The sequence below is a fragment of the Andrena cerasifolii genome, chromosome 9, assembly GCF_050908995.1.
Source record: "Andrena cerasifolii isolate SP2316 chromosome 9, iyAndCera1_principal, whole genome shotgun sequence".
Lineage (NCBI taxonomy): Eukaryota > Metazoa > Arthropoda > Insecta > Hymenoptera > Andrenidae > Andrena > Andrena cerasifolii.
This window is the reverse complement of record NC_135126.1, coordinates 15,876,417-15,901,078: the sequence shown is the minus strand read 5'-3', so window position 1 is coordinate 15,901,078 and position 24,662 is coordinate 15,876,417. Positions and strand designations below refer to the sequence as shown.

Sequence of the window (24,662 nt, the reverse complement as noted above, 5' to 3'; positions counted from 1 at the left end):
ATATTGAAAATTATCTGAAATCATTCTCTATGTAAATTAGTAGTATTTTGAATAAAATGTTTATTCGTATTAAAATATTTATTTGTATTTATTATTACATTTATGTACGTGCAGCTCATTTTGATTTCGCATCTTTTTTTATTTTATAATTATTATTATCTTCTATTTTTTGTGATTTATTTGCTTTCATGTTCATACTATAGTAACAGGATAAATTCATCGCGATTAATTTTCATTGCTTGTTGAGCGCATTTTCTAAAATGTTATGACAGATCCGTTAACAAAATAAATGATTAATTTAAATCCACTTTCATTGCCTATCCCACATATACTATCATTCATCATTGCATAATATAATATATACTACCACTAATATTGTTACTAATTTCTTATTAAAAACAATCGATTTTTATACAAATACCTCCTTATTTATAACATCGACGAAGTATAGGATAGACCTATCACCTATACTTTGTCGATGGTAATACCACAGACGAGGTATAGAATTCTATCTACCTCGTCTGTGGTAATGCACGTAACAACAGAAGATATATACGTGCCTCTTCTTTATCGACTTTGTCGGATACCTCCTTGGTCATCCTGTGATCCTGATATTAGGAGCCAAAATCGGACGGTGGAAGACAGCCGATAAAGACGGAGAGCACATATATCTTCTGTTACCACGTGCAATACTTGTAAATTATATTGTAATTCTTACAAGTTTGTACTGAATAAAGGCACATATAGCTGTGCGAGGTCTAATCGATTGCCGTTGATCAAGAATAAAAGCAAGAGAACAAAATCAATGCGAAATTTACTACTATGTGTTTAAACTTTTAAATGGAACTACAGAAGTACAGAAATTAAAGGCGAATCGATGCCGCCAAGGAATTGTTTCTAACTAATTACTTATAAGTGAAGTCTATGTAAAGATCGTTACTGAACATTGTTAATTAACTGAACTTTCATATGCAATAACAAATGTACGAAAATTATTTGCAGAAAAGCGGTAATTTACTATTTCTCGCGGGTAGCCGCACGTATTTCAACGACCGCCATTTTGTAGTGAGAGAGTATACCCGACTCGCTCTAACCCTTTTCTGTCCTTGTCGGATACCTCCTTTGCATCATGTAATCCTGCTACCAGGAGCCAAAATATGGCCGCCAAACACAAACATTTGGCACGTCGTTAGATGGCGCTGATTTCTATGATCGATAAAGGAGAGATTTATTTGGCGAGATATTAATTCAAAATACTCGAGAAAAGAATTATTAACACTTCTTTAGAAGGCTCGTAAGCCTTTAATAACTGCTTATTATACGTAAAAGGGGAGGAAGAAGTATTGCTGAAGATCGTAAGACGGAAGATTTGAAACGTGTGAAACGGGATTTAAAGTTGTATATTTTCAACTGCAACCACAAAAGTGGATAACTGAACTAGGTACTTTGTTAATTAACTGAACTTTCATATGCAATAACAAATGTACGAAAATTATTTGCAGAAAAGCGGTAATTTACTATTTCTCGCGGGTAGCCGCACTTATTTCAACGATCGCCATTTTGTATTGAGAGAGTATACCCCACTCGCTCTAACCCTTTTCTGTCCTTGTCGGATACCTCCTTTGCATCATGTAATCCTGCTACCAGGAGCCAAAATATGGCCGCCAAACACAAACATTTGGCACGTCGTTAGATGGCGCTGATTTCTATGATCGATAAAGGAGGGATTCATTTGGCGAGATATTAATTCAAAATACTCGAGAAAAAAATTATTAACACTTCTTTAGAAGGCTCGTAAGCCTTTAATAACTGCTTATTATACGTAAAAGGGGAGGAAGAAGTATTGCTGAAGATCGTAAGACGGAAGACTTGAAACGTGTGAAACGGGGCTTAAAGTTATCGTTTGAAATAAACTTTATTTATTTGAAATCACATTTAATTGGTTTTCAATATGTTTTATCAATACATACGCATATATATCTAAGCAAAGCAAAATTCATAGTGTATTCTTCGAATTTTTACAACGTGGTTTGTTATAATCAGCGAATAATACCATCAAAGTATCTAATCTAAAAACTCGTGGGTTCGAATTTATTTACAACCTTAACACCTATGGACTCCGCGGCACGAATTTTATCCTAATATAGGACAGAAATTACTTCCCTTCTAATATTGCTTTCTTACTCGTCTACTTGATGTATAATAACAACTATCTCTACGAAACTAGCTTAACCCAGTGCTCGCATAGACGTGAATATTTTACACAGACGTCTTGCAGTTCCAAAAATTCACGTTCGAAATACATAATACAGGTATCATCATCATCAGTAGCATCCCTGGTCGATTAAAAGCCGAGCCACTTCTGTCATCCCCCAGAGGAGAGTGCTGCGACATCGAAGCAAGCTGCTCCGCTGCAAACGAAGCACAGTATTTTCACACGACTCTGTCAACATTACTTGTAATTGCCAAGAGAGAAGACTACGCGACAGCTCACCTGGCACTATCTTGTTATTCTCTATCGCGTTCGTTACGTAGCTGTTCCTGGCGGCTGAAACAAGTCGAACGGGTCGTGGTAACGCGGAAGCAGTGGCTAGACTCGCCCGAGACGAGAAAAGGGTCAGTTGTCTTTATTACTTACGGGCACCTTCCGTGGCGAATCGCATTACTTCCGAGGGCTTGCTCCAGCCGTAACGATTTTTCGACAGAACGAGGGCCTCGTAGTGGGTCGCTTCCTCTAGCCCCGTCAAGTTGAACGAGTACGTGTGAATGAAACTATTGCCGTCGTTGCCGCTGGGTATGTACAACGTGTGCCACTCACCAGGGATGCCATTCTGTGGAAAGCGCAAGGATTATCAGAGACCAGCATAGGGGCATTCGGTGGGGCCGTGAGAACCACTCTTACCCTGAATTTACAAAATCTGAACTCGTATTGGACGATGGGGCTGTAACTGTAGACCTCCCAGACGAAATTGTACGAGGTCTTGGAGAGGCTGTGCGAGATCTTCTTGAAGCTGGCGGGGTTGGCGATGCCCGATATCTCGACCGCCGACTCGGTGATTCCCAAGGAATTAGAAGCCCTGCACAGGTAGAAGCCGTAATCCGTCGTCCTGACGTTCCTTATCACTAAACTGTGATCGCTGCCCGCGTTGTGCTTCACTATCCTCGACGAATATGTCACGCTCCTGTTGTTCAAGTACCACTCCACCTGCAGTCAGAGCCGTTTAAACTCACAATTGGTAGAATACACCCCAGAACCTTTCTCGAGCTCAACCCTCGCGGGCTACTTTCCGCGACGAGTGCCGCGAGTCACGCTTCCTACGAATCGATTCGTCACGTGTCATCAGAAGTTAAAGGAAGGCTGATCGCTTTATTGGACCGTTCACTAAGGCCATCAGCCTCGAGGTCCTTATTTAAATAACTCGACGGCTTTAAGAAGGGGCTCGAAGACAAAGGCGAGGGTGCTGGAAGCAATTAAAAGTCCGACAACCAGTGGAATCCCTATTACGAAGAAACGGGGTTCTTCTCTCTATTCTTGCAAGACTGCTCACCGTTGCCTCGGGCCAGGCAGTCACCCCGCAATGCAACTGCACCCGTATCCCAGGCGGTGCGTGCATCCAGGTCTTCGTCATCTCCATCCTGGGCTTGTCTGCTTGGTCCCCAATCGTCGATCGTTAAGCAGGATCGATAGATAAAACAGAGGAAAGGCGGATATAGAGCGATGATCATGGCACGATACGTTAAGCGCGCTAAACTCTGTTGGAATCTCTGTAAACGCTGTTCTTGGAATATAGATCGTTCAACTTAGCGAGAGACGCCATCGTCATCAGTCGTGCTCGCGTCATTGGCACGTTTAATTAGCCAGACACGGGGATTCTGTCCTCCGACAGTTTCTAATCTTCGTCAAGATTACCTCGTGGACTGATTACACTAGTTTACAAAATAAAATAAAAAATTCTGCAGTAGATGCTACTATTTTTTTCATCACTTAATTGCGAATATCTCGTGTTGCGAATTAAAGATAATTAAATCACCAACAAATGTACTTGACAAAATTTTCAAATCAGTTCAGTAGTTCGGGTGAAATCGATGGAAATGTGTGAAAAAAAACAATTTCTTCGACCGATTGATATCGACGATTCACTTAATAATCTGGAAAAAATCGAAATCGCAACAATGGGTCCAGTTTCTCATTTCTCACGTTGAGTCTGTACTTTTATGAAACAAACGAGGCACTACTGAAGAAAATCTATGGATAAATACCGGAGCTAGAGACAATTGTGTGAAAACACAATTTTATTGTGTTATTTCAATTTTAATTCGTTCTGTACATTTTTTCCAGCATCTTGTTAATATATGTGTGTTTTAGAAATAGTTGTAAAACATAAGATAATTGATGACTGTCGTCAAGATAAAGCAAGAAATTATTTAAAAAGAAAATTATATAAGAAAATTAAATTCATTGAACCTTGCTTCTTTATTGGCGTACTAAAGTATTAAAACTTAATTTTCTCGCTAAAGCCGTTTTCTGACATTCACCGCGCCCCCCCCCCCCGCCCATACTCTTGATTTATCGTCAGCGAACGATTTGACGCACTCGAACGTCGCGTGGCTGCAATTAGATCCTGCAGCCTTCTGATCGGAATACTAAACAGACGAGTGCACGGCGATTTCCTAATTTAATTAGGGCGGTTTAAGAGCGCATCCAGGATGGCGCACGCGATTACTTCCGCGCGTATAAACGGACATACGTGGTAGTCGATTAACTCGAACGTAGGTGCACCGCGAAGAATCCGCGCTATCTTTGCATCCCGAAACGTGAATACGCTTTCGTTATCGCGATATGCTTGTATTCAAGGAACCAACGAAGCCGGGGACGTGCAAGGTGCTGTAGATACCTCGGCGCAAACACGCTCGCTGTGGAAACGAGTAAAGATTAGAGCGTTAGAGGAGTAGCAGCAGGATCGTGAGATGTTTATAGGAAATTGTAAAACGTTATCGGAGAACGGTGTCTCGTGATAACGAGTAGATCGAGCAGAGCTGAACGTGGTCCCTTCGTTAATTAGCTACTGGAAACGTCAGAAGCTGAACTGCCGCGTTGATGAGGTGTAATGAAACGAGAGAGAGTCGAGCGGCAATTAAACCTCATCACCGAGATGACTAGACGATCTCTTATAATTTCGAAAGTGTTCCCATTACAAAATTGCAACTTACATTTGACATACAGGTCTATAGTAGCCATGGCGGATTCTCCAACGTCGTTCGTCGCGATGCAGGTGTAGCGGCCAGCGAGGCTAGGATCCTCAGCGTGAAATCGCAGACGGGATCTGTCGTACACCAACGGTATCTCCCAATCCTGTGAATGGACAAACGGTTTTTAACTTTCCACAGCTCCAAGCGTCGAATATTCGCGTGCAATGGACATTCTTGGCTACTTAGTCACGGTCCAGGGTTACGAGAAGGATATTAATCACCTTGTTCCTCCAGGTTACCACAGGAACAGGAACACCTTTAGCCACACACGCCATGTCCACCTCCTCCCCCAAATTCACTTCCAGCTTACCCGACTCTGGCACTGGTTCAACGCTCGGAGGATCTGGAAAATAATCGGCATTTATTCTCGGTATAACCCTTTGGTGACCATTATACTCGTGCCCATTCGTACTTTGAACCCAATATAATTCCATATTAATTAGCTTGAATTCAGATCGCCTCGAATCCCAAGCGACGCGAAAGGCCGAAACCCTCGCGGCTTGCGAGGCTCCATGGAGAAAAGTTTCCTGAATTTGTTTGCGGAGGGACGTGAAACTCAAAGGCGCCCTCGGGCCGTCCATAATTTCACGGCGATCGGACAGGATCGATACTCGTGTTTAGACTCGCGTTTTTTCCCTGCCTCCACCCCCCGATCGACGGTGGTTTTAAATTATCGATTGCAATTAATTGCCGTGCATCGGTGTTTCGCTCACCGCTGTGTACCAATTAGCAGCGGCACCGCAGGGGAGTAGCCAAACAATTATCGGGGGTCGCGAGAAATGGCAAAGTGCCCCGGGATCGATGCCTGTGATGTTGATTCGCGGGCGATTGGATGTGCTTGAGAATCCTGTGCGATCATGTGGATATTTACTTGGCAGGATAATGTTATACTTACACATCACTTCGATCTCGTGGACTTGCGTGGCGTGTCCCCAGGGCGCTGGCCGAGACGCCTGGCACACATATTCTCCGGTATCGTTCCGTTTCACGTGGGAAACTTCCAAGCTCCTGTTTGAGTACATTCTAACTCTTTCGGGCGGTACGTGTCGCGGTTCGCCGCTGTCTGCTAGAAGGATGCCGTCCTTCCACCATCTCACCCTAGTTTGCACATTGTCTGGGCACGAAACACCAATGCGAAACTTTTCAATCTCCTCTGGACAGTAATTTCTAAGATGAAAACTTTTCAATCGGGGAATTCTAAATTACTTGCGTAAGAACTCACTCAACCCAAGTGGCTCAAAGGGCTTTGTAAAAAGAAAAGAAAACTCGATTTTATTCTTTAAATAATTTTTCATAATCACCTAATGAATTTCATTGGATTTGCATTAAAAATATTTTTATCCGTTCAACTCGACTCCCCCCAATATCAAATCCTGAGTGCGCTACTGCGCTGAACGCTTTCTCTCAAAACTAGCCAGAAATCATTTCTCCACAGATTCGACGAATTGATATTGGCAACCGTTCGCAAGGTGTCAAGACCTCGGGATGAAGACAAATATTTATTGGAACGATAAGCTGCAAGCCGGCTAAGTATTCTTCGTTCGACCTAATTTCACTTTAATCCGGACTCGATGGAACACCGAGGCCGTGGCTCGTCCCGCAACGTTCGCGTCCGCGGCGTAAAGAGCAAAAGGCCGCGTACTTTAATCCGAAGCGGTCTTAGGAGTCGTTGATCGTCTTAGCGTGCGCGACCTCCCGTTCGAGCCGAGACAAGGTAAAGCGAATGCTGGACAGGCAATCCCGTTTAGCGAAACCACCGATGACAGGACGATCGATTCCACGGCAAATTGTTTGCCGTTCGTGTCTGTGTGCATAAAGGTGTCGCTGTGGACGCGTGCCCATGCTTAAGGAAATTAGCATCGATCGCCGCCCGAAATTGCGACGCTGCTCCAGCTTTAACGATCGCGTGAATATTAAACACACAAGCTTCCTTTCATTTTCAATTGGGTACGAAATAATAGAGACATTGGTTCCGGCAAATTTCTGATATATAAAGTCTCGCTATGATGCGCAAAGACAGGGCCGGTTAAGGCCTTTAAAGGACTTAAGCACTTAAAAGATTTTGAGGCTCGCTTATAGAGAGTGATGTGATCGCTTCAACGCAATGTTCTGATAATTTTACTAAAAAGTGTTTTTAACAAAAGTTAGAGTTTAAAATTCAGAATATTTCTATGGTGCCCCCCTTTTATTTTGCTTATTGGTTAATCCAGCACACTGTAAAGAGGACGAGTCGACGTCACTTTCGATCCAGAGTTCGTGGGTCGTTCAGAAGTGATCCAAGAAGCATTTGCAAATTTGCAAGAAGCAGGAAATAGAGAAGCTATTTACAATTCTGATCTGAGAACTTCCTCCAGCGCGAGACAGGAAGGATCGTCCTTCTGGGAGGAAGATCACGGTATAACGAGCCAGGAGTTACACCGTTGTTGCAGTTTACGAGGTGCAACAGGTGATATTTGTTTGCAGATTCCTTTTTGCGTACAAGTCACCCCCGAGCCTTTTCCCGATCGCGTACTCGCCGATGACTCGCGTTATTGCTTCACCGATATTTACCTCTTTGTACCTTTCCAGGAGTCACCGTTTCGCAGCACTCTCGCTGGCCACGATAAAGGCGACAAGTTTGCGCAGAAACTTACCGAGGTCCTCGACGTAACACGGAAGTAGAACAGTGTCGCTCTCGAACGTCTTGACCGTGGTCGGGTAGCTCTTGAAGCCGTTGTTTGCCGTCGCCCGGCATCCTGCAACAATGTCCAACCTCGATATTAACAATCCCCCGATCAACCGCCCAGTCGGATGCTAATCCGTTCTTTTCTCCATCAGAGATCCATCTAGGTCGCGAAAATATGTTTTCGCCCCAATCTCCCGTTTCAACTCGCCAGTCTTTGCCACCACGCAGGACCTAAGATACACGTCGGCTCTAATTCTAGAATTAGACGATAACGGAATCCTGCGTGATGTCCGCGAGCTCGCGAAAAGCTGAATGCGTGCGACGAAACCGCAGGGCGGTTTCAAGTTTTCGCTGGGGCCAGCGAAAACTGACTCGTCGCAAGGAGATAAAAGCAACGGGGCAGGGTTGATTCCGAGTGCATCGAAGCAAACGAATTCGGAGGCTTGGAGATGGTTGGAGTAATTTCGCGAACTCGTTCCCGCGCCCGTCACGTGGTTGGCCCTCGCGAACGTGATATTCGCGACGGAAATTTGAGTCAGTGCAACATAGCTGGAGATTGGGAATGTCGCTGCGAGAATCGAATAAAAGACGCGCCTCTCCTAGACATTCGCCGATTCGTTCAAACGATTTCAGAAGAGAAAACCGTCATCGGAAGCCAGTGCTAGCGCGAAACATCTACCGTGTGCTCGTCCAGCAGTTCGAAATGATGGAAAAGTGGATCCGTGTCACGTCACGTGGCGTGTCAAAGATGTTATCAGGTGGACGTTTCGCTTGGTCTCGATTGTCACTGGTTTCAACCGGCGACGGAGGCACTGACAGATTTTTTTTTCGCGATCGGATTTGAGCACAGGCATCGACAATCGCTCAAACGGGGTCGACTCGAAATACCTGTGCTCCTGGTTGAAAAGCGAGACGGGGGAAGAATGCGCGTTAGCGGAAAATACGTGTTGCCCCACTCACCCGCGAGGAAAATGAGAAAAGTCCAGTAGAGGAGCACCATGTTACAGAAGCATATATGCACGTCGCACTACCCTCTAGTCGCGAAACACACCGAGAGCTAGAGACTACTTGGAATCGTGCTGTCGCACGCGTGGACTCTTCGACTTTTCACGAGACACTGATCTCGGGCTAAGATGGTGATCGTGTTCCTGCGATCTGAACGCACACACGGGCGCGCGCCTGCTCACGCACGCTTGTCGTCGCGTGTAATTATGACCAGTTGCCCATTGTGCGATTCAGGGATGCTCATGTGACCCGCGGAAGCATTTTAAACGCTGCAATGCCTCTCGCGGGGGCGCTCTGTTTTCTTAAGCAAGAACACACAAGTACTTACGGATAGTTCCAAAGGAATTTTCTGCAATTTTCTTATTGACCGAAGAAGCTTTTCATTGCAACCTGGCTTGCGTGGTTACTTGTGATTATTGCAGAGTTGCGATTGAGTAAATGAGTAAAGTGCGAATATAAAGTTATTCCTGCGAATTGGTAGTGGATGATATCGATATCGTTCGATTTAGAAGCTTCAGCGTGGAGGATGATTTCCTTGGCCTGGCTCTAGCTGAGAACCGTTGCACCCTATTGCACGCTGCCGCTGTGTATACGTGCGCAGGGTGTCCATCTACCAACACCGAAGGCATTCTTCTATAATTTGTTCAATTTACGCAACGACACGTACCATACATAGAGTCATTCATCGAGTTATCCATTAAATCGTTAATCTAATATATGAATCGACGGTTTTAAAAGGAGGCGATAAACCGCGCGCCCTCCTCGACGGTAGTAAACAAATAGAAATGTCACTGTCACCGCTACGTTTACGAATTTGAAAAACCTTTAAGCAGGCAGTCATTGATTCTTATTCCTCTGCCTACAGGACCTCGACGATGCTCAGCAGTATCTCCAAGTATTCCACGAGTTCTCTCTGAATTACTCGATAATCCAGTGAACCGACAGCGCTGGGCTTGATTAAATGAAAGGAATGACAAGAGGGAGGAGTACGCGAGATGACTAAGCTCGTCGGAGCGACGGGAACAGCGGAGAGCTGGTTACTCGAAACTTTTACAGTATCGCATTTTAATTTCCCTCGAACCTCTCCATGGTTCTTATCGCTCCTCCGCGGGCTGGACAGAAGGCTCCTTCCATCTGTACCAGCGAGGCGAGAGCAAAAAATATAGCAGCTCGTCGAACGAAGACGATATCTTGCTAGTCCCTCAGGGGCCTGCGAACAACGGAGCTGCGCCCCAAGCGCCGCGCCGTTCGTTTTCAGAATCGGCCGTGAGCGGCAGCTTGACCCTCATCCACGGTCAAACTCTGGCGTTTTATACTTCTGTCAGGGTAACAGGCCGGAATACGATTTCCACGAAAATCGTACTAAGCTGATCATTGTCTGCGCGGCTTCTTTCTCGGGAATACCTGAACAGTCCGACATCCCTTCTCCCTTTGCTAGAAATTCTAAGATTCGTTCCCTTTGCATCTTTACATTGTACCTCTCTTAAGGGCGAAATCCTATTTTTGAGGCTTAAAACATAGCAACATTTGGGATTTTTTAAAAAGAAATTTCATGCATAACTCCTATATTTATTATTGAAAATTAATATAACAACAACTGCAACTTCTTCAAAGATGCATGAAAACATGGTTCAAATTTTATAAGTATCGAATCGCTAGTTTCTTAAAAAAATCAAAATTTTCCTGTTTTTAGTCCCAAGGATTGAAAAAACCGACTTTTATTTAAACATTTTGCGAAAGTACATATCCTCAAGAACGTACTGTTAAATTTTCATGAACAAATTCCGATTATAGATGAGAACTTTGAACGCGTTTTTCTCGAAACGTCATTTTTTCACATCGTGAAGATGAAATCTCAAAATCTATCGAAAATCTATCACCTATGATTCTCGCAGGGACTACAACCAAGTATTTTCATCGAGTCTAACCTACTTTTAAAATCGAAAATAGCAATAGAAAAAAAGCCGAAAAATATATTTTTTTTAATTTTGCCCGACATTTTGCTAATTTTTAAGATAAATTACTAATTATAGTCCGAGCGATAGCGACAGAAATACTGATCAAGAATCTGTTCGGATTTTTGGTTTCAGATAAGTCTAACTGCTGAAATCGCTTGCACGAGCGAGGCATGGATCTTAAAACATGTCATCAAGACCGCCTTCAAAAGCTTTTTAAAAGCAATAAGTTTATTACTTTTATACATTTTTATTTACTGTATAAATATAATTTAATAAATAGAAACAATTTTTATTAAATTCCTGAAAATCGCTGAATTTATCGGCGCACTAACCGGAATGACCCCTTAATTCGTACCCCCTCAGCTGGACTCAGAAGTGCCGAAGCCTCTGTAGTGTCCTTCTATCACAGAGGTGCAGTTTGGCGTGGAGTAATGCTGTGGCAGAGTGGAATTCAAATCGGAGGCAAACATAGAGAGTCGTAATGTCGAGGGCAGAAGGAAGGATATTACGGGCTACTTACAAGTACTCGTTAGTGGGCATTGTGGACGCAGGACGCACCATTGAGCCACATTGTTCGCGCATTATGCACGCAGAGGCTCAGCGACGGTTCGACTGGGTGTATTGATAACGTTATTCCAGTCTGAATGAAGTCGAATCAGGTATGGACGGCAGCAGGCACCGGGGCAACCTGCTCGCGATTTATAAATATAACGTGAAATCAACGGGAAGGCTTTGATAAACGTCACTCAAAGGCTGCGAGCGTGGAGAGCAGATCCACGCGACGCGCCTGACGTATTCTAATTGCCCCTGCAAAATTTTTCAGCAAATGAATAACGTGTCACTGGTTCTCCTCTTGTAAAATAAAACTGCGACGACAATGGGGGAGGAACGCAGAGGGACAACTTTTTAAATTTCGGTTTAAAATTTTTTTAGAGAACTACTCCACTCGATATCATCGCCAGGGTTGTTTTTTCATTACTATATTTTTCTTTACCGTTACCCCAAAGGCAAAAAGTCTAAGGACGCCCTTGTCGACAATCATCCCTTCTCGAATTTGTCAAGATTATGGGGAATCGTGACTCTCTTCTTATTCTATAAATATCTGCTCTCGCAGTGGCATCTGCTTAATAAGCCTGACGATTTCCAATAATAAGTAGCATTTTATCGCACCCCATTGAGGGGTTGGTCAGACGTCGATCTTAATTTACGATTCAAAGCTCTCCCGCGATATTTTATGCGTCGACATGAAGGTTCCCCGTGCGCGGACGTAGGTAGGTACTCTGGAAGCCTTTTGCGATCACCTTCTCCGGTATCTCGGACTTAGGGATCGTTTTTTACTCGATATAAATGCGCGAAACGCGAAGCAGCTTCGAAGCGAATCTACGTCGAAGCTGTGTCGGACGGTTCCCTGTGTCCTCATGGAAATACAGGGATCGTTTTATGAAAACCCCCCACTATCTGAGCTGGATTCCCTCACGGTCCCCGAACGTCCACTTTTTCCACTCGGGGATTGTCGCTATCCGTAAATATTCATGACAACGATGAAATTCAGCTACAGAGGGCGGCATAGTCGGACAAATATCGCCCCCTTTCCTCCCCCCTTGGCCGCAGTTCTGCTGCTGCTGACAAATTGTGCAAACCGCCGACGGCGACTTCTTTCTCACCCCCTCCTCGAAAACGGGCCAGCTCGCCGCAGCCGCGATTCAACCGCGATGAGGACGATGTTTGCTCGCGAGTTTCCCGCTTCGTGGCACGCTTTTCAAGCATTTCGGCAATTCCCGTGACTTACGGCCGTATCTCGGTCCTCTGAAGTGGTTTCTAATTCTATGGACGGGATCAGCTGCACCGGTCCCCGCCCTTCTTTGAAGGGGCGGGTGCGAGATGTTTAGAATCCACATGGTAATGGCGTCCATGGCTCGCAAGGAAATACACCATAGAAATTTTCTGAATTTTACCATTTCGCAATTGTGGACGTAATTGTAACATTTCGCGTCTTTCCTGCTCGTCATCGACGCAGAAATTCCGAAGAGCATTCCCCTCTTTGCATACAGCTTTCCGCGCGCTGCGATTCCTTTCGTTTCGCTCCCAGTGAAACGCGTTCCCGTGATTTAATTATAGGTATGCCGCCGAGAGAATTACGTGCAGCGCGCGCATCGACCGCTTCATTATGCTGCGCTTATCACTCGGATAATCGAAATAACTCGCCACTCGAAGGAGCTTTGCACGTACCCCAGCTGCATTAAAAGCTCGGCCAAGTACTTTCGCGTAATAAGCGCCCCGCGATCCCCCGGCTATAAATAATTGCGCGGAGCCCGCAGCCGCCTCGCTCGATAATACGCTCTTCACGGTTCTTATTAATATATAATTCGATACGCTGGGAAATTCGCCGCGATACCTACGTGGACAGAATTTCGAAGCGGCTGCCCCGGGGGATCAGCCTTCCTTTTCGAACGCTGCGCAACTTTCAGGGGCCACCCCTCGCCGATTACTTATGCACCGGCCCCCGAATAATCCGCGGCTTACACGCGATATTTCCGGCGGAAAAGACGCGGTAAGGAGATACCCGGTGCCACAGTCACTTTCGCCAGAGCCGCTCAGTCGCTGGCGAGAAGAAAAACGAAAGGGGACGAGAAGCCCAAAGGAGGGCCGGAGTAATCCTTCGCCCCCTCGGTTTCGAGACGGGCGTGCGCGTGGTCGTGCGAATCCGTGTGAATATGCTTAATCCAAACCGAAGAAGACACTTTAGAACGGTTCTCAATTATCTGATACACTCAGCGAGGCGGCATAGAGGGCCTGTTAAGCTGATTACAAAATCTGTTTGCCCAGAGAATCACGCTGGCAGACGAACGAGGGCTGAACGCCTGCTCGTTTACAGTTTATCGAAAAATTGTCGGGGGTTTGATTAAACTAGCGCGCTTGGCTTTGCGATTATGGAAAGATGGAATGTTAATTCGTATATGAATTTTGGGGGATACGGAGATACTTGTGGAGTCTTTGTTCTTTATGAGCTAATCTGTCCGAGCTTGAAATTGTTTAATACTCGTAAAGTGTTATTAAAAGTAACTGACGTTTCAGCGATATCCAAGAAGTTCGTTCGCCGACTAACACCAGTGCGGAGCACTGCTCGTTACCATCGGTAATTCGAGCAGCGGCAGACAGTGGCTAAAAACTCATGGTTTAATTAGCGGTAATTTGCCGAAGCACTAGCCCCAAGCGAGACATCGCTGGCTGAAGTGTGCTCACGGTGTGCTCAAAGGAATAGTTAGGCTGCCGGTTAGGGTCGGAAATGGGATTAATTGCATAGGTCACGCTGCAGCACCGGAAACCCTTTACGCACCGATTCATAAGCGAACACGGCCGATCGAGGCTCTAATTAAACGCGCCCAAATGAAACACGTTTTTCATCTCGCGTAGCCACCGTTCTGCTTTTTGCTAACTGAACAGGGCGATTATTCTGTGAAAAACGAAAATGAAAACAGGGCTCGAGGGACAGGGGCTGGAATATAAAAAAAAGAGAAGGGAGGAATGTAAAGCCGCGTGGGAAGAGCGAGAGTCCCTCTGGTGGTTCGCGTGACATATTTGGGGAAAACGAGTCGATTAATTCTCGCCCGTGAATTAACGCAATCCAACGGATTGCCAGATTTTATCAGTGTCCCGGGCTAAACGGGCCGTTTGCAACGAACTGTGAAACGGACAATATCTTTGCACGCACGCACGCACGGAATACAACGCTGCGTGCCTAATACAGCGAGGTGGAAACGTCAAGAGAGAGAATAGAGATAAATAGAGAAGCTCGCATAATTCAAGGTAATTTATGATAAGTTAAGACAAACCGACGCTCCCGCAACTTGCCATCTACAACCCCGCGATTACCCTGCGCGTCGCTGGAAATCTTCTGACTTACAGCTTTTCCCCCGCAATTTTACTTGTACCCACGTTCTCGGTGTATCTCAGAAGAGTGCTTGCGGATAAAAGTTTCATCCAACGAGATCAAATTTTTCATAACTGAGCGTACACGCCGCTCGGCCATGTACTTTCCGCGAGTGGAGCGTACCCGGCCGGCGATTTACCTGGTCGCGGGGAATAAACACGGGTGGGAATGGGGTGGTGAAGGCGAGACGAGGAGGGACGCGGCCCACTTTTCCAGGCAGAACAGCGAAACTCGGGACGGAAAGGTCACTACAACGGAGCTGCTACTGCGAAAGCCGCGTACGATTCGAAGAACAATAAGAAGAGGGGACGGGATCACGAGCAACGAAATAATTGCTCGACCTCGTGGACAAAGTGAATTTTCATTTGGAGGACAGGAGCAAATATTAATGAACGCCGCCTTAAAGACGGGACGCTAATTAATTCGTTAGCAGTCTGGTTTCTCGGAACGGCATATCAATTTCATCGCAGGATTATGTTATTTTGTGATATTGCTATGGTAAGTGGCTTTGGTCACACGAATGAGACACGACTTGGTTAAATACCGTTCTGTAGCTGCACTCGTAATTGGCTCGTTTGTATAATAATTTCCACTGTCCTTTCAAGGGACTTGTTTGGCTTCTCCTCGGTACGTCGACTGAAAAAGAGTGAGAGAGAAAGTTGATTCTTAGGGCCACGTCAGTCTTTCCATGTCGCCGGCGATTAATGTAAATTTAAGCGCCTTGCATATTCATACGAGCCGTATGAAATATAAGTTACTGTTTTCGTGGGGCTACCCAGCTGAAATCTTCATAATTTCACTTTTATAAAGCGCGATGTTTTATGCATGAGAAGCCTCGCTACCGACACGAAAGGGAGACGTAGGTATAGCGCTGCTCGAAACAATTGGCTGGTCACTATTCAGCCTTCTAGACACCACAGGAAGATGTAGATCATACTCGAGAACAATCGTAGGAAAGTCTTTCTGCCCATTCACCATCTCTGACAAAAACTTTAGATAGGTGCTCCTCCTCGTCCTTTGGACAATTCAATATTTTCTCCTGCGTGGGAGCAAGAGTGACTTTCCAGTTGCCTAGCAAAGGCCATTGCAATACCGTGGACTGTGAACTCGCCTCGGGAGCCACTCGACTAATGAGTAGGTACCGACATAGGATAAGTTTACGATACAGAGCGAGTGGAACGTCCCGGAATTCGTGGATAAACTGTCGCAGCTTTCGAACAGAGCCTGGACCGACAGAGATGTTGACTACCGCGTATTCGCGCTGACCACTCGTCTAACTTTCAGCCAGAGGCACCGAGTTAAAAGTGAAGTTAGAAAATTAGGAAGTTAGCGCAGCCGAATTACAAGAGTTACGCTCGAAATGCGTTTTATCGCCGAGCACAGCAGATCGTAGCACAGCGGACGGTCCTAAAGGCCCCCGAAGCTACTTGTCCGAGCTGCTGAATAACTCAACAGAGTCCATTCAAGTGATGGCGACCGGATGATTAATCCGACGCTTTGCGGTGGCCACGCTCGCCGGGCAAAGAGGCTTATGACATAATAAAAGCGAGATTACCATGGCAAACGCATACTAGCTCGCTGTCGTTGTTAAAGAACAGCGTAAACATGCCGTCTGCATCTTCAGATCGACTCGAGCGCTATAAGACACTGCTTAGGTACCTAATTGGACCACCTCTGCTGAAACTATTCTGCATGCCTATACTGTCATAACTGATTCCACTGAGAAGCTTATACTTTGCGCGCAGAATCGATTTATCCTGCGAACAGAAGCACAAGGTTGTCGCCGATATCAAATAGACTAACAATAAGTAAGGAAGCTGTAAAGCGTGCACGGGAGAGAATAATTCATACACCACAGGAAATTATCTTCGGTTAATTACGAGGGGGTGGAGAAAGACATTGCCACGCTACCTTGTTCCAAGGATTAGAGTGAAACAAAAACGTAGGAATGTTAACGGAATCGTTCGTTTCACCGTCGCGACGTTCACTTTCATCGGGCGATTCCTCCGCGGACATCGCGACAAATTGAATCGTGGCGATGATCGTGCCAAGCTAAGTGCCGCTGTCAGAAAGTCACTCGAAAAGGAGCTATCGATCGCGCTGAGGAGGACAAGGGCGAACAATAGTGGGAATCCTCGCGAGAGACGTGTCTTTTTCACCGTCCAAGCTATCCTTTCGGAGGAGGAGCTGGATTCTACAGGGAATTGCATGTTTTATTCGTCCTTTCGAATATTTATGCTCGCGAGGGATTGGATTAACCGATCGGGAAGCGAACGACGACTTCGCGACTAAACAACAGCCTGCGTGGTTTATCGAGGTCACGTTTCAAAGGAAGTCGATGGATATAACTAAAACTAGGAAGTTAAAGAGACAAAGCGAGGGAAAGACAGTTTCGTCGACGAAGGAAATACGATGCGAAGGGAAATAAGTCTCCTTATTTTATCCGAACAAAGTTTACGCGTTGTGGAAGAGGAGCGGGTGGGCGAGGGACAGGCGAGGATACTCTTTGCGCAGCTAATCCGGTAACGACAGGTCTCTCTAACGAATTTGTCTCGGGTCGTTGAAATAAATTCGTGGAACCGAAGTCGCGCGATGACGCGGCATAAACTTAACGTCAGGCGGATCTCCTTCTCGACGTGCGCCGGAAGAAGCGACTCAGCTCCGCTACGGATACGCTCTCGCTTCGGTAATTTCGTACGCGAGCTGGCAGGTGTTAATTAGTCGTCTGTTTTTCCACGATTTACCAAGCTCGAGGCGTGCTCGCTGGTAAACATCCACTTAACTACCACGGAGGAGAAACTGATTATTAATTAAATATCCGACGTGCTCTCCGGCGATGAAGATAGCTTCGAGATAGTTTGATATTGTTATGAGTTGCCTAAAATAATACGTACATTAAAACAGGCATCTAATAGTAGACACAAATGTATTTACTATTAGATGCTCGGTGACGAATTACTTGGGCTCGTTCATTACTCCGACGTCTTATCAAAAGGGTACAAGGTTCGTATCACCCTGAACCCCACCACCAAGAACGAAAACGGGCAGTTCCAAAACATGACACTTAGCTAGCAGTCATTATAATTAAGTTATTCACGCGCAGCAGAGTATTCTAGGATACTCTTGTCGGTTCCTGATTTAATTAAGTGTATCCTATTAATAAAGTTATTTGAAATAAAAGTGTAATTAATGAACCCGCAGGCTTCCATTTCACTTCACCTCATAACAATATACTGTAGGGATGTCGGGCGATTAGACTGATTAGGCAGAGTTCACTAAATGGACACTCGTAAACAGGTAACTCTGCAGGACTGCCCTCGTGTATTCTTATCTCGAGATTCACACTCACAGCACACACTCTTGACACGCGTTCCGGTCACCCGAATCCTCCACGTGCATTCGGAGAAAGCATTCCAACCCCACAGCCCTGATATATTCGATGCTCTATCATAAACATCCTCTCTCGGTTCCAATCGCTCTGTTTCAAACATACTTTATCAACCGAAGAGCCTTCGCGCTCCCACAATACCTACGTAATTACCAAGCAGTATTGGTAGCAGAGAATATACGAAATAACTATGCAAATTGTATAAAGGTCTGACTGATTTGGCGTTAACACAGTTCCCCGTTTTCCTCACAGGGTATGCGTGTAATCTGGTTGCCTCTCGTTCGGGGGCTGCGCACCCTCTTCGCACGGTCCTCGAAATTGCATCTGTATGCGTCGTACGCTCGACACGTTCGCGAGAAATAGTGTACGCGGCTACGTGCGTATTTTGACAACGAGAGAGATGGGGGGGGGGGGGTTGGAGGGCAGGAAGTAGGGGAAGGAGTCGGATGCGGGAAAGCTTGAGACGGGGAAGGAACATGAGAAGAAAGGGGTGAATAGAGGGTGGTGTTGGAAGTTTGGGATAACTTTGTGACGTTGATGGCGCTAGAGAATGAAAGTTCGACGAGAAGCTCGACGCGATTGGTTTGAGGCTTGCCGGTGCTGCTCGCTTTTCGAGCTTATTCGATTTTCAGATAGTTTCTCGATAGGTTCTTTCTTCCTGACTCTACGCCTATGCCATTCGGTATGGGGTGTCGTTTCGGTATTATCCGGCCCTCCATTCGTCCACGTCCACCACTTCCACCCGTCTCATCCCCCGTTTCTCCCTCCGTTACACCCGTTTTCCTGTTACTTTCACCACGCCAGCCCCCTCTGTCCCGCTCGCTTCCGTCGACTTTCAGTTTCCAGATCCTCTCTCTGCGGTCGGGGATAACTATTCCCCCACCCTTCGCTTCTCTATTGACCCACTGACACACAAATTTCAACTTCGCCGTTTCCCTTTGAGTCATCCGGCCAGTTTCACCCTCCCCGTCACCCTCCGCGGAAGCTGTATTTTATGAGCGACTCGTTCTTTCTCCTCCCCCCTCAAGGATCCCCATTGATTTCCATCGACCTAATTACTTTTCCCTGGCCGCGTCGTTCTGTTGTTCGTGGGGGCCTCTCGAAGGTAAATGGTCCCTCCCTTTCTTGCCGATCATCTTTAGAATCACGCGTGACTGTGCAAGATGCTTCGAGCATACTATTAGCGTAGAGAAAGATAATGTCCTGCGGCTGCGCTACGCCGCTCTGCGTTCAATGTGCGCGTACCCTTAATTCTACGAAAGGATTACTTTTTCTAAACATCGAACGGTAAGTTGTGTACGCGTCCCTCATCCGCTCCCGGCCAACTTTAACGCGCCATTTCCCAACTTCCACGCAACCTCGTTCTCATAACACTATAACCCACTTTTTCCGTTCCTTCCAAGAACCCTATAACTTAACCGTCAACCTCCTATCGTTATCACCCCAACGCTGCCACCCTTTGTCCATGCACACTATCAACCCCTCAGTTCCACTGCGTTTTTCTTCCCCTATTCGATCGTCTTTAGTCTGTATCATTCTTCATTGTAGCTCACGCGAACACCAGACAGTTTCTCCTCAGCGGTAGGAGTCAAGGGGAGTTTGGAACGCCCACGCCGGAGTAGCCAGCGATTTTCCCGAAACTTTCCACCAAGTATTATCTGTACAGTTTCCCACAGTTCTGCGCGTTCTCGCGCTGAATCTCGTCCCTTCCCCTCTGTGATGGTAAATAGTTGAACAGAGGCGGGGCGCGAGTTCGTCTGCGCCCGCCAGGATCGATCGTGAAATATGCAAATGGGCGCTTAAGAGCAGAAGTTTGAAAAATTCCAGAGGCACCGTCCCTGCGGTAGACAGTCAAACGGATTCGCGCGTAATTAGTCAGCCGCGGGAAACGTTATCAGCAGAGGGATGGGGACGATTAAAAAACCCGGCGCGTCTTTGGTTCAAAATATCGACAGGAGGAAAAACGATGGGCGTGTTGACGTTTTCTCGCGAAACTCGCGTCGCGCGAAACGTTTGTCGATGCACAAAGGTCGCGGGGGTGTAAATCCGAAGCGACAAAAGTTCCCTCGCATGCCTCGTTTCCAGCTCCCGCGGATTAATTAAAAATCTCATTTGGCGCGGTCGTGTCGCGCGAGCACGCACAGCAACCTGTGAATTTGAATTTAAATACGGAGGCCCTGCAATCCCCTGTCATCATTCCGTTGCTTCGAAGTGATCGTTGGACGGCGTGGAAGTAGCTTTAGAATTATTATAATACTTTGTGCCTCGCAGTGGAGATCTAAAGACAGAGAATTTCTGATTCCCTGATCCGAAGCGTCTGTCCCGTTTACAAATGGCCACGATCACGAGAACGCGTCGTGTCAAACGCGAAAGTAGTCCAGGGTAAATAAGATCGAGCACTGGAAACGGCGGCATTTTTTAGATTCGCGTCCGCACCGTGGCCCCTGCGCCTCGATTATCGCTGACCGTCGTTCTGATTTTTAATGCATGCAAAACGAATGCATACATGCATAGCGGCATGCAAATCGGGGGAATGCAACGGAGTCGTCGCGTTTCGACGAACGTGTGCGCGCCGATATGGGCGGGAACTGTGTGCAGGGGGATCGAGAAGCCGAATATTACAAGTAATACTGGATCCATGATGTCGGTTGGGCGGAATCGATCCGAGGTAAATTTTTTCGGCCGGTCGCACTTTCAACGCGGCGAGTGAACAATTGAGGCGAAAAAACGTGGCAATCTCAGTCGCCGATGTAAATGTAAATTCGCATCTGGCGGCGATGTATCGTGCGCCAACGAAACGCCACCGGTGAAAATCGGTGGCTCGTATTAATAGGAGACCCGAAGTGAGTTATTACGGGCTGGTGTGTTCTTACCGTGAATATTATCCAGGAACACCGTGCCGTGCTCATTCCGAGCCACCCTGTACCGTCCGCGAATTCCACGCGAATCGATTTTTAATTTCCCCGTCAATCAAAAACATGCGCAATTATATAGTTTCAATTTCACCTGGCAGCATTTATTAAACCCTCGAATTTCGGAGCGATTGTGCGCGACGTGTAACGCTTCACTTTTCTATCGATATTTCTATCCTTTCCCCCGTTTTGTACGTGGAGGCTGCTGACTCAGAGGGTCGGGAGAAAGAAGCGGCGCAAGAAATGTACGCTGCACCCTTAATACGGCAGCCAGATTAATATTTGAAGGACCCATACACCGCGCCCGCGGTTGAGAGTCTCTGCTTCTGTGCCGGACGTTTATCACATGAAATTTGCTGCAGATACCCGTTCTCCTCGGAGCATAGAATCCCTGGTGCTGGTACTTGTCTCTAAATTTCCGTCTCTGTCTGACAAACGCCTCTGCAACGAAACACTATCAAGCCTAAAGTCTGATAAAGTTGCATAGAAATGATAATGGAAAGTGTTTTAACGCATCTGCATCGTGCGACTGTCACGTAAATGGAATTACCGGTGAGATCAAGTAGTCTAATCTGGCATAGGTCAGACGCGCGCTGCTCCTTCCGCGAGTCTCATTTGAGGAATTCATTTCGGTTGCCTATATTCTTCTGCTTTCGCGGATTAATAACCGCTAGGGTGCGTGTCCCTTTTACGCTGTACGCGAAAGTAAATACTGACGACGGTTATTCTGATTGCAACGTGCAAGTTTGCTAAGTAAATTCAGGAGAGCGATGTTGGTGGTTCGTTTTATTTCAGACGACTAGCTTTATGTTTTCTGTTTCGCCCCCAGGCTGCGGAAGCCTGGATGTTTTCTATGTTTCATATACGTATAAAGAAGGATACGACTGTAACTCGCTAAATCTCGTGAAAGCAATGATTTCTCCTCGGTCGCAGAAGTTAGGGCAAAAAGGCTCGATGGCCTCGAAAGAAGCAAAGAAGAGTTTTGCCCGCAGAACCTGGCAATGATTGATGCAGGGGGCCCTCGCTCGCGAATTCTAGGCCCGCGTTACAAATTTCCCTCGTTACAGGGCGCCCTGACAACTGGGAGAAGGACTGATTTATCGCCAGGCGAAAGAAAAATAGGAATATGTTCGTACGTAGCATTGAAATGAGAGAGGATGGATGAACGTCGGGAAATATTCATTACCGGATCGATTGAAGCTCTGACAGAATCGCCGTGGTTCGCAGTTAACGATTTCGAAATGATCTCCGCGTGAAAGGGAGACCCGGTTTATTGGTGTAATAGTTTTATTCACGAACGATCGATACACCTGGTACACTCGATGCAATTCACGCATCATGTTTAATGGAAGAACAGTGGAAGGAAGAAAATGTTACGCGATGACACAAGATTCTCTGCTTCCCGTGCTACTTTGCATTCCTTCAACGGGATTCTAAAATGCTTGGAACCTGTACCCTTCCAGGACCAGCAGGACCAGAGGCTTGAGTGCTCCATGACCAATTCCCTCTCTTTAAGCAAAGAAATTTAGGTGAAATCACCCCCAGATTGTCCAGCAATCCTCGTTCTAAAATCTACCAGACTGCTCTGAAATTCGCTAAAAAAAATCTAGGTCTCCAGTGGAGCCATCGCTGTGGCACGCTCGGCGCGCTGACGCGAGAGTCGCCCTGCAAAATGATATCACCAGGCCCGCGATGATTGCGGATCGATGGCGGACGATCGATCGAGGGAGTGTCTTAGAATCGGGGATTCGGTGGGTTCATTATGTGTTCTTAATCGCGCATGCACCCGATGATGCAGCTCTAACGTGAAATTGGCCTGCCAGTTGATCGCTCCTGTTGCTACGACACGGTTTCATCCCCTCCGTTCTAAACGCAGGTGTACCTGACCTGTTACTTGGAAGAGCAACCGTTTAGTTGCGTTCGATCAGCGTCTTGGATCGGAAGGGCAGCAGTGCCATCGCATCGAACACCACGATCGCAAGTGAATATCCCCACGGTCTTAACATGTACAGCATCTACCTTCTACTGTTCTACCTTATATATGTCATCTACCGCATCTCCGTTCTGGTCCGTTTCGCGATCGCGTAAAAGACCGCGCGTAAGATCCTCCTACCGTGGGCAGAGTGTCAACGCTACTCCACCCGCTCTTCGCTTGGTATTTATCCTCCCATAGATATCGATTCCGAGTACCCGAGGCACTCGTCCCGAGTAGTTTGATTCCGCCGGTGCGAAAGCTGGATGGAAGACAATGGGGAAAGAGATGGTAGAGGTCGCGAGTCCCGCCTAATCCGCCGCCAACGTCTCGGTCCAAGGGTTCAGGGACTCGAGGATGGAACGAGTCGATCCGCGACAGGCATTCCACATTCAGAATTTCATCGTAACGTATATCTGTAGCTAACGAAGGTATATGCCGCAAGTAGTATAGTGCCGAGCAAGTCAGTCAAAGAGAAGCGATCGACGACAAAGGGGCCGAGACTTCGCTCTTGTTCCCTGCTCTGCATACAGTGCCTGTCGCGAGAACGAATCAGTGCGAACTTTCAAGTTTCTAGGCAGAGTGAAACGGTAGGCTTTTAGCAAAATCCCTGGTATCCTTGTACCGAGGGTTCTGTCGTCACGAGTAGCAAGTAGCTGGAAAGGTATTTATTTCGATGCTCCCTATTGTTGCAATTGCTATGCCAGCTAACGGCTCCTACGTGACGAGATACAGATTCCCGTGACAAGTACTTTCTGCGTAGAACAGCGTCTCGCTTGACAATTCAGGACTCGTTTTAAATTAAAATTGCCTCGCGAGACGACGCAGCGAGGTTGTTTAACTAACAAATAACAAGGTAGATTCTGCATTTCACATTTCTGCTCATTAAAATGCAATTCCTGCTGGAAATTCTTCTTATTCTCTCGCGCAATCGAATCGCAGGATGAACTAGAGGAGCAAATATTAATTACTGTTATCCAATTGTATTTTATCGATTTTCACTCGACTAGGTACGAATGTCCTTTCCCCACCTACGAAAGGGCCTACGGTTGCTTTCTCGCCTCGCGGTGTCCTTCCCTGTTGCTTCGAACTCATTTGTCGACATGCACAGGAGAGTGCCGAACCGTCGTTAATATGGAGGACAAGTACGAGAGCGAGTCTTATTAACCGTGTCCGTAAACCACATTACGCGGCGTATGCACATAGCAAATGTTTCGCATTAAGTGGCCTAGAATCCTGCGCGATACGCTCCCGCGCGCATACTGTGCTTATTAATTTTTATTACCTCCCGCTGCACGGTCCGTACCCCAGCGCGAGAAATAGCACGGCGAGGTGGGATGCAGGCTTACGGTTTCTCGATTGCCCATCAAGTCGAAGGAAATGAAAGAAGGTTGTTCTCCTATCGAGAGGTATCAGCCGAATAAGACTCTGAACGAAATTCCATATTTCTAGCAACTTAATAATAACTAGGATCGACACGTGAGCTCGGGGGAAGAACCCTTGAGTCCTGAATAGATTCCACCCTGCTCCGTGTTTCTGTAGCACGGAAGCGCTAGGAAATCCTCAAGAATAAACTTACTA

At 46.4% G+C, this 24,662-nt stretch overlaps 2 protein-coding genes across 2 annotated transcripts in view; one reads left to right on the top strand and one right to left on the bottom strand.

Moving 5' to 3' along the window:
• Positions 1-1,896: 1,896 nt before the first annotated feature.
• Positions 1,897-9,043, bottom strand: LOC143372980 (neurotrimin). Its single transcript, XM_076819696.1, has 10 exons — positions 8,876-9,043; positions 7,884-7,985; positions 6,146-6,364; positions 5,472-5,593; positions 5,212-5,353; positions 3,549-3,646; positions 2,903-3,205; positions 2,639-2,831; positions 2,495-2,548; positions 1,897-2,411 (listed from the first exon to the last, which is right to left on the bottom strand). Exons 1-10 carry the CDS (start codon positions 8,913-8,915, stop codon positions 2,260-2,262), a joined length of 1,425 nt encoding a protein of 474 aa, XP_076675811.1. The 5' UTR covers positions 8,916-9,043; the 3' UTR covers positions 1,897-2,259.
• A 15,417-nt stretch (positions 9,044-24,460) lies between these two features.
• Mat89ba (nucleolar protein 6 Mat89Ba) overlaps positions 24,461-24,662 on the top strand; it is a 43,419-nt gene continuing 43,217 nt past the window's right edge. Inside the window, exon 1 of the mRNA XM_076819442.1 lies at positions 24,461-24,471. Coding sequence (XP_076675557.1) covers positions 24,462-24,471 — 10 coding nt within the window. The 5' untranslated portion in view covers position 24,461. The remainder of the gene's footprint in view (positions 24,472-24,662) is intronic.

Bases quoted from the DNA above. Each gene is read 5' to 3' on its own strand.
- LOC143372980 (XM_076819696.1), bottom strand. From the start codon at position 8,915: ATGGTGCTCCTCTACTGGACTTTTCTCATTTTCCTCGCGG. The intron at 7,986-8,875 runs GTGAGTGGGGCA...ACATTGTTGCAG, and splicing joins TTTTCTCATTTTCCTCGCGG to GATGCCGGGCGACGGCAAAC. The intron at 3,206-3,548 runs GTGAGCAGTCTT...CTCTGACTGCAG, and splicing joins CTGCCTGGCCCGAGGCAACG to GTGGAGTGGTACTTGAACAA.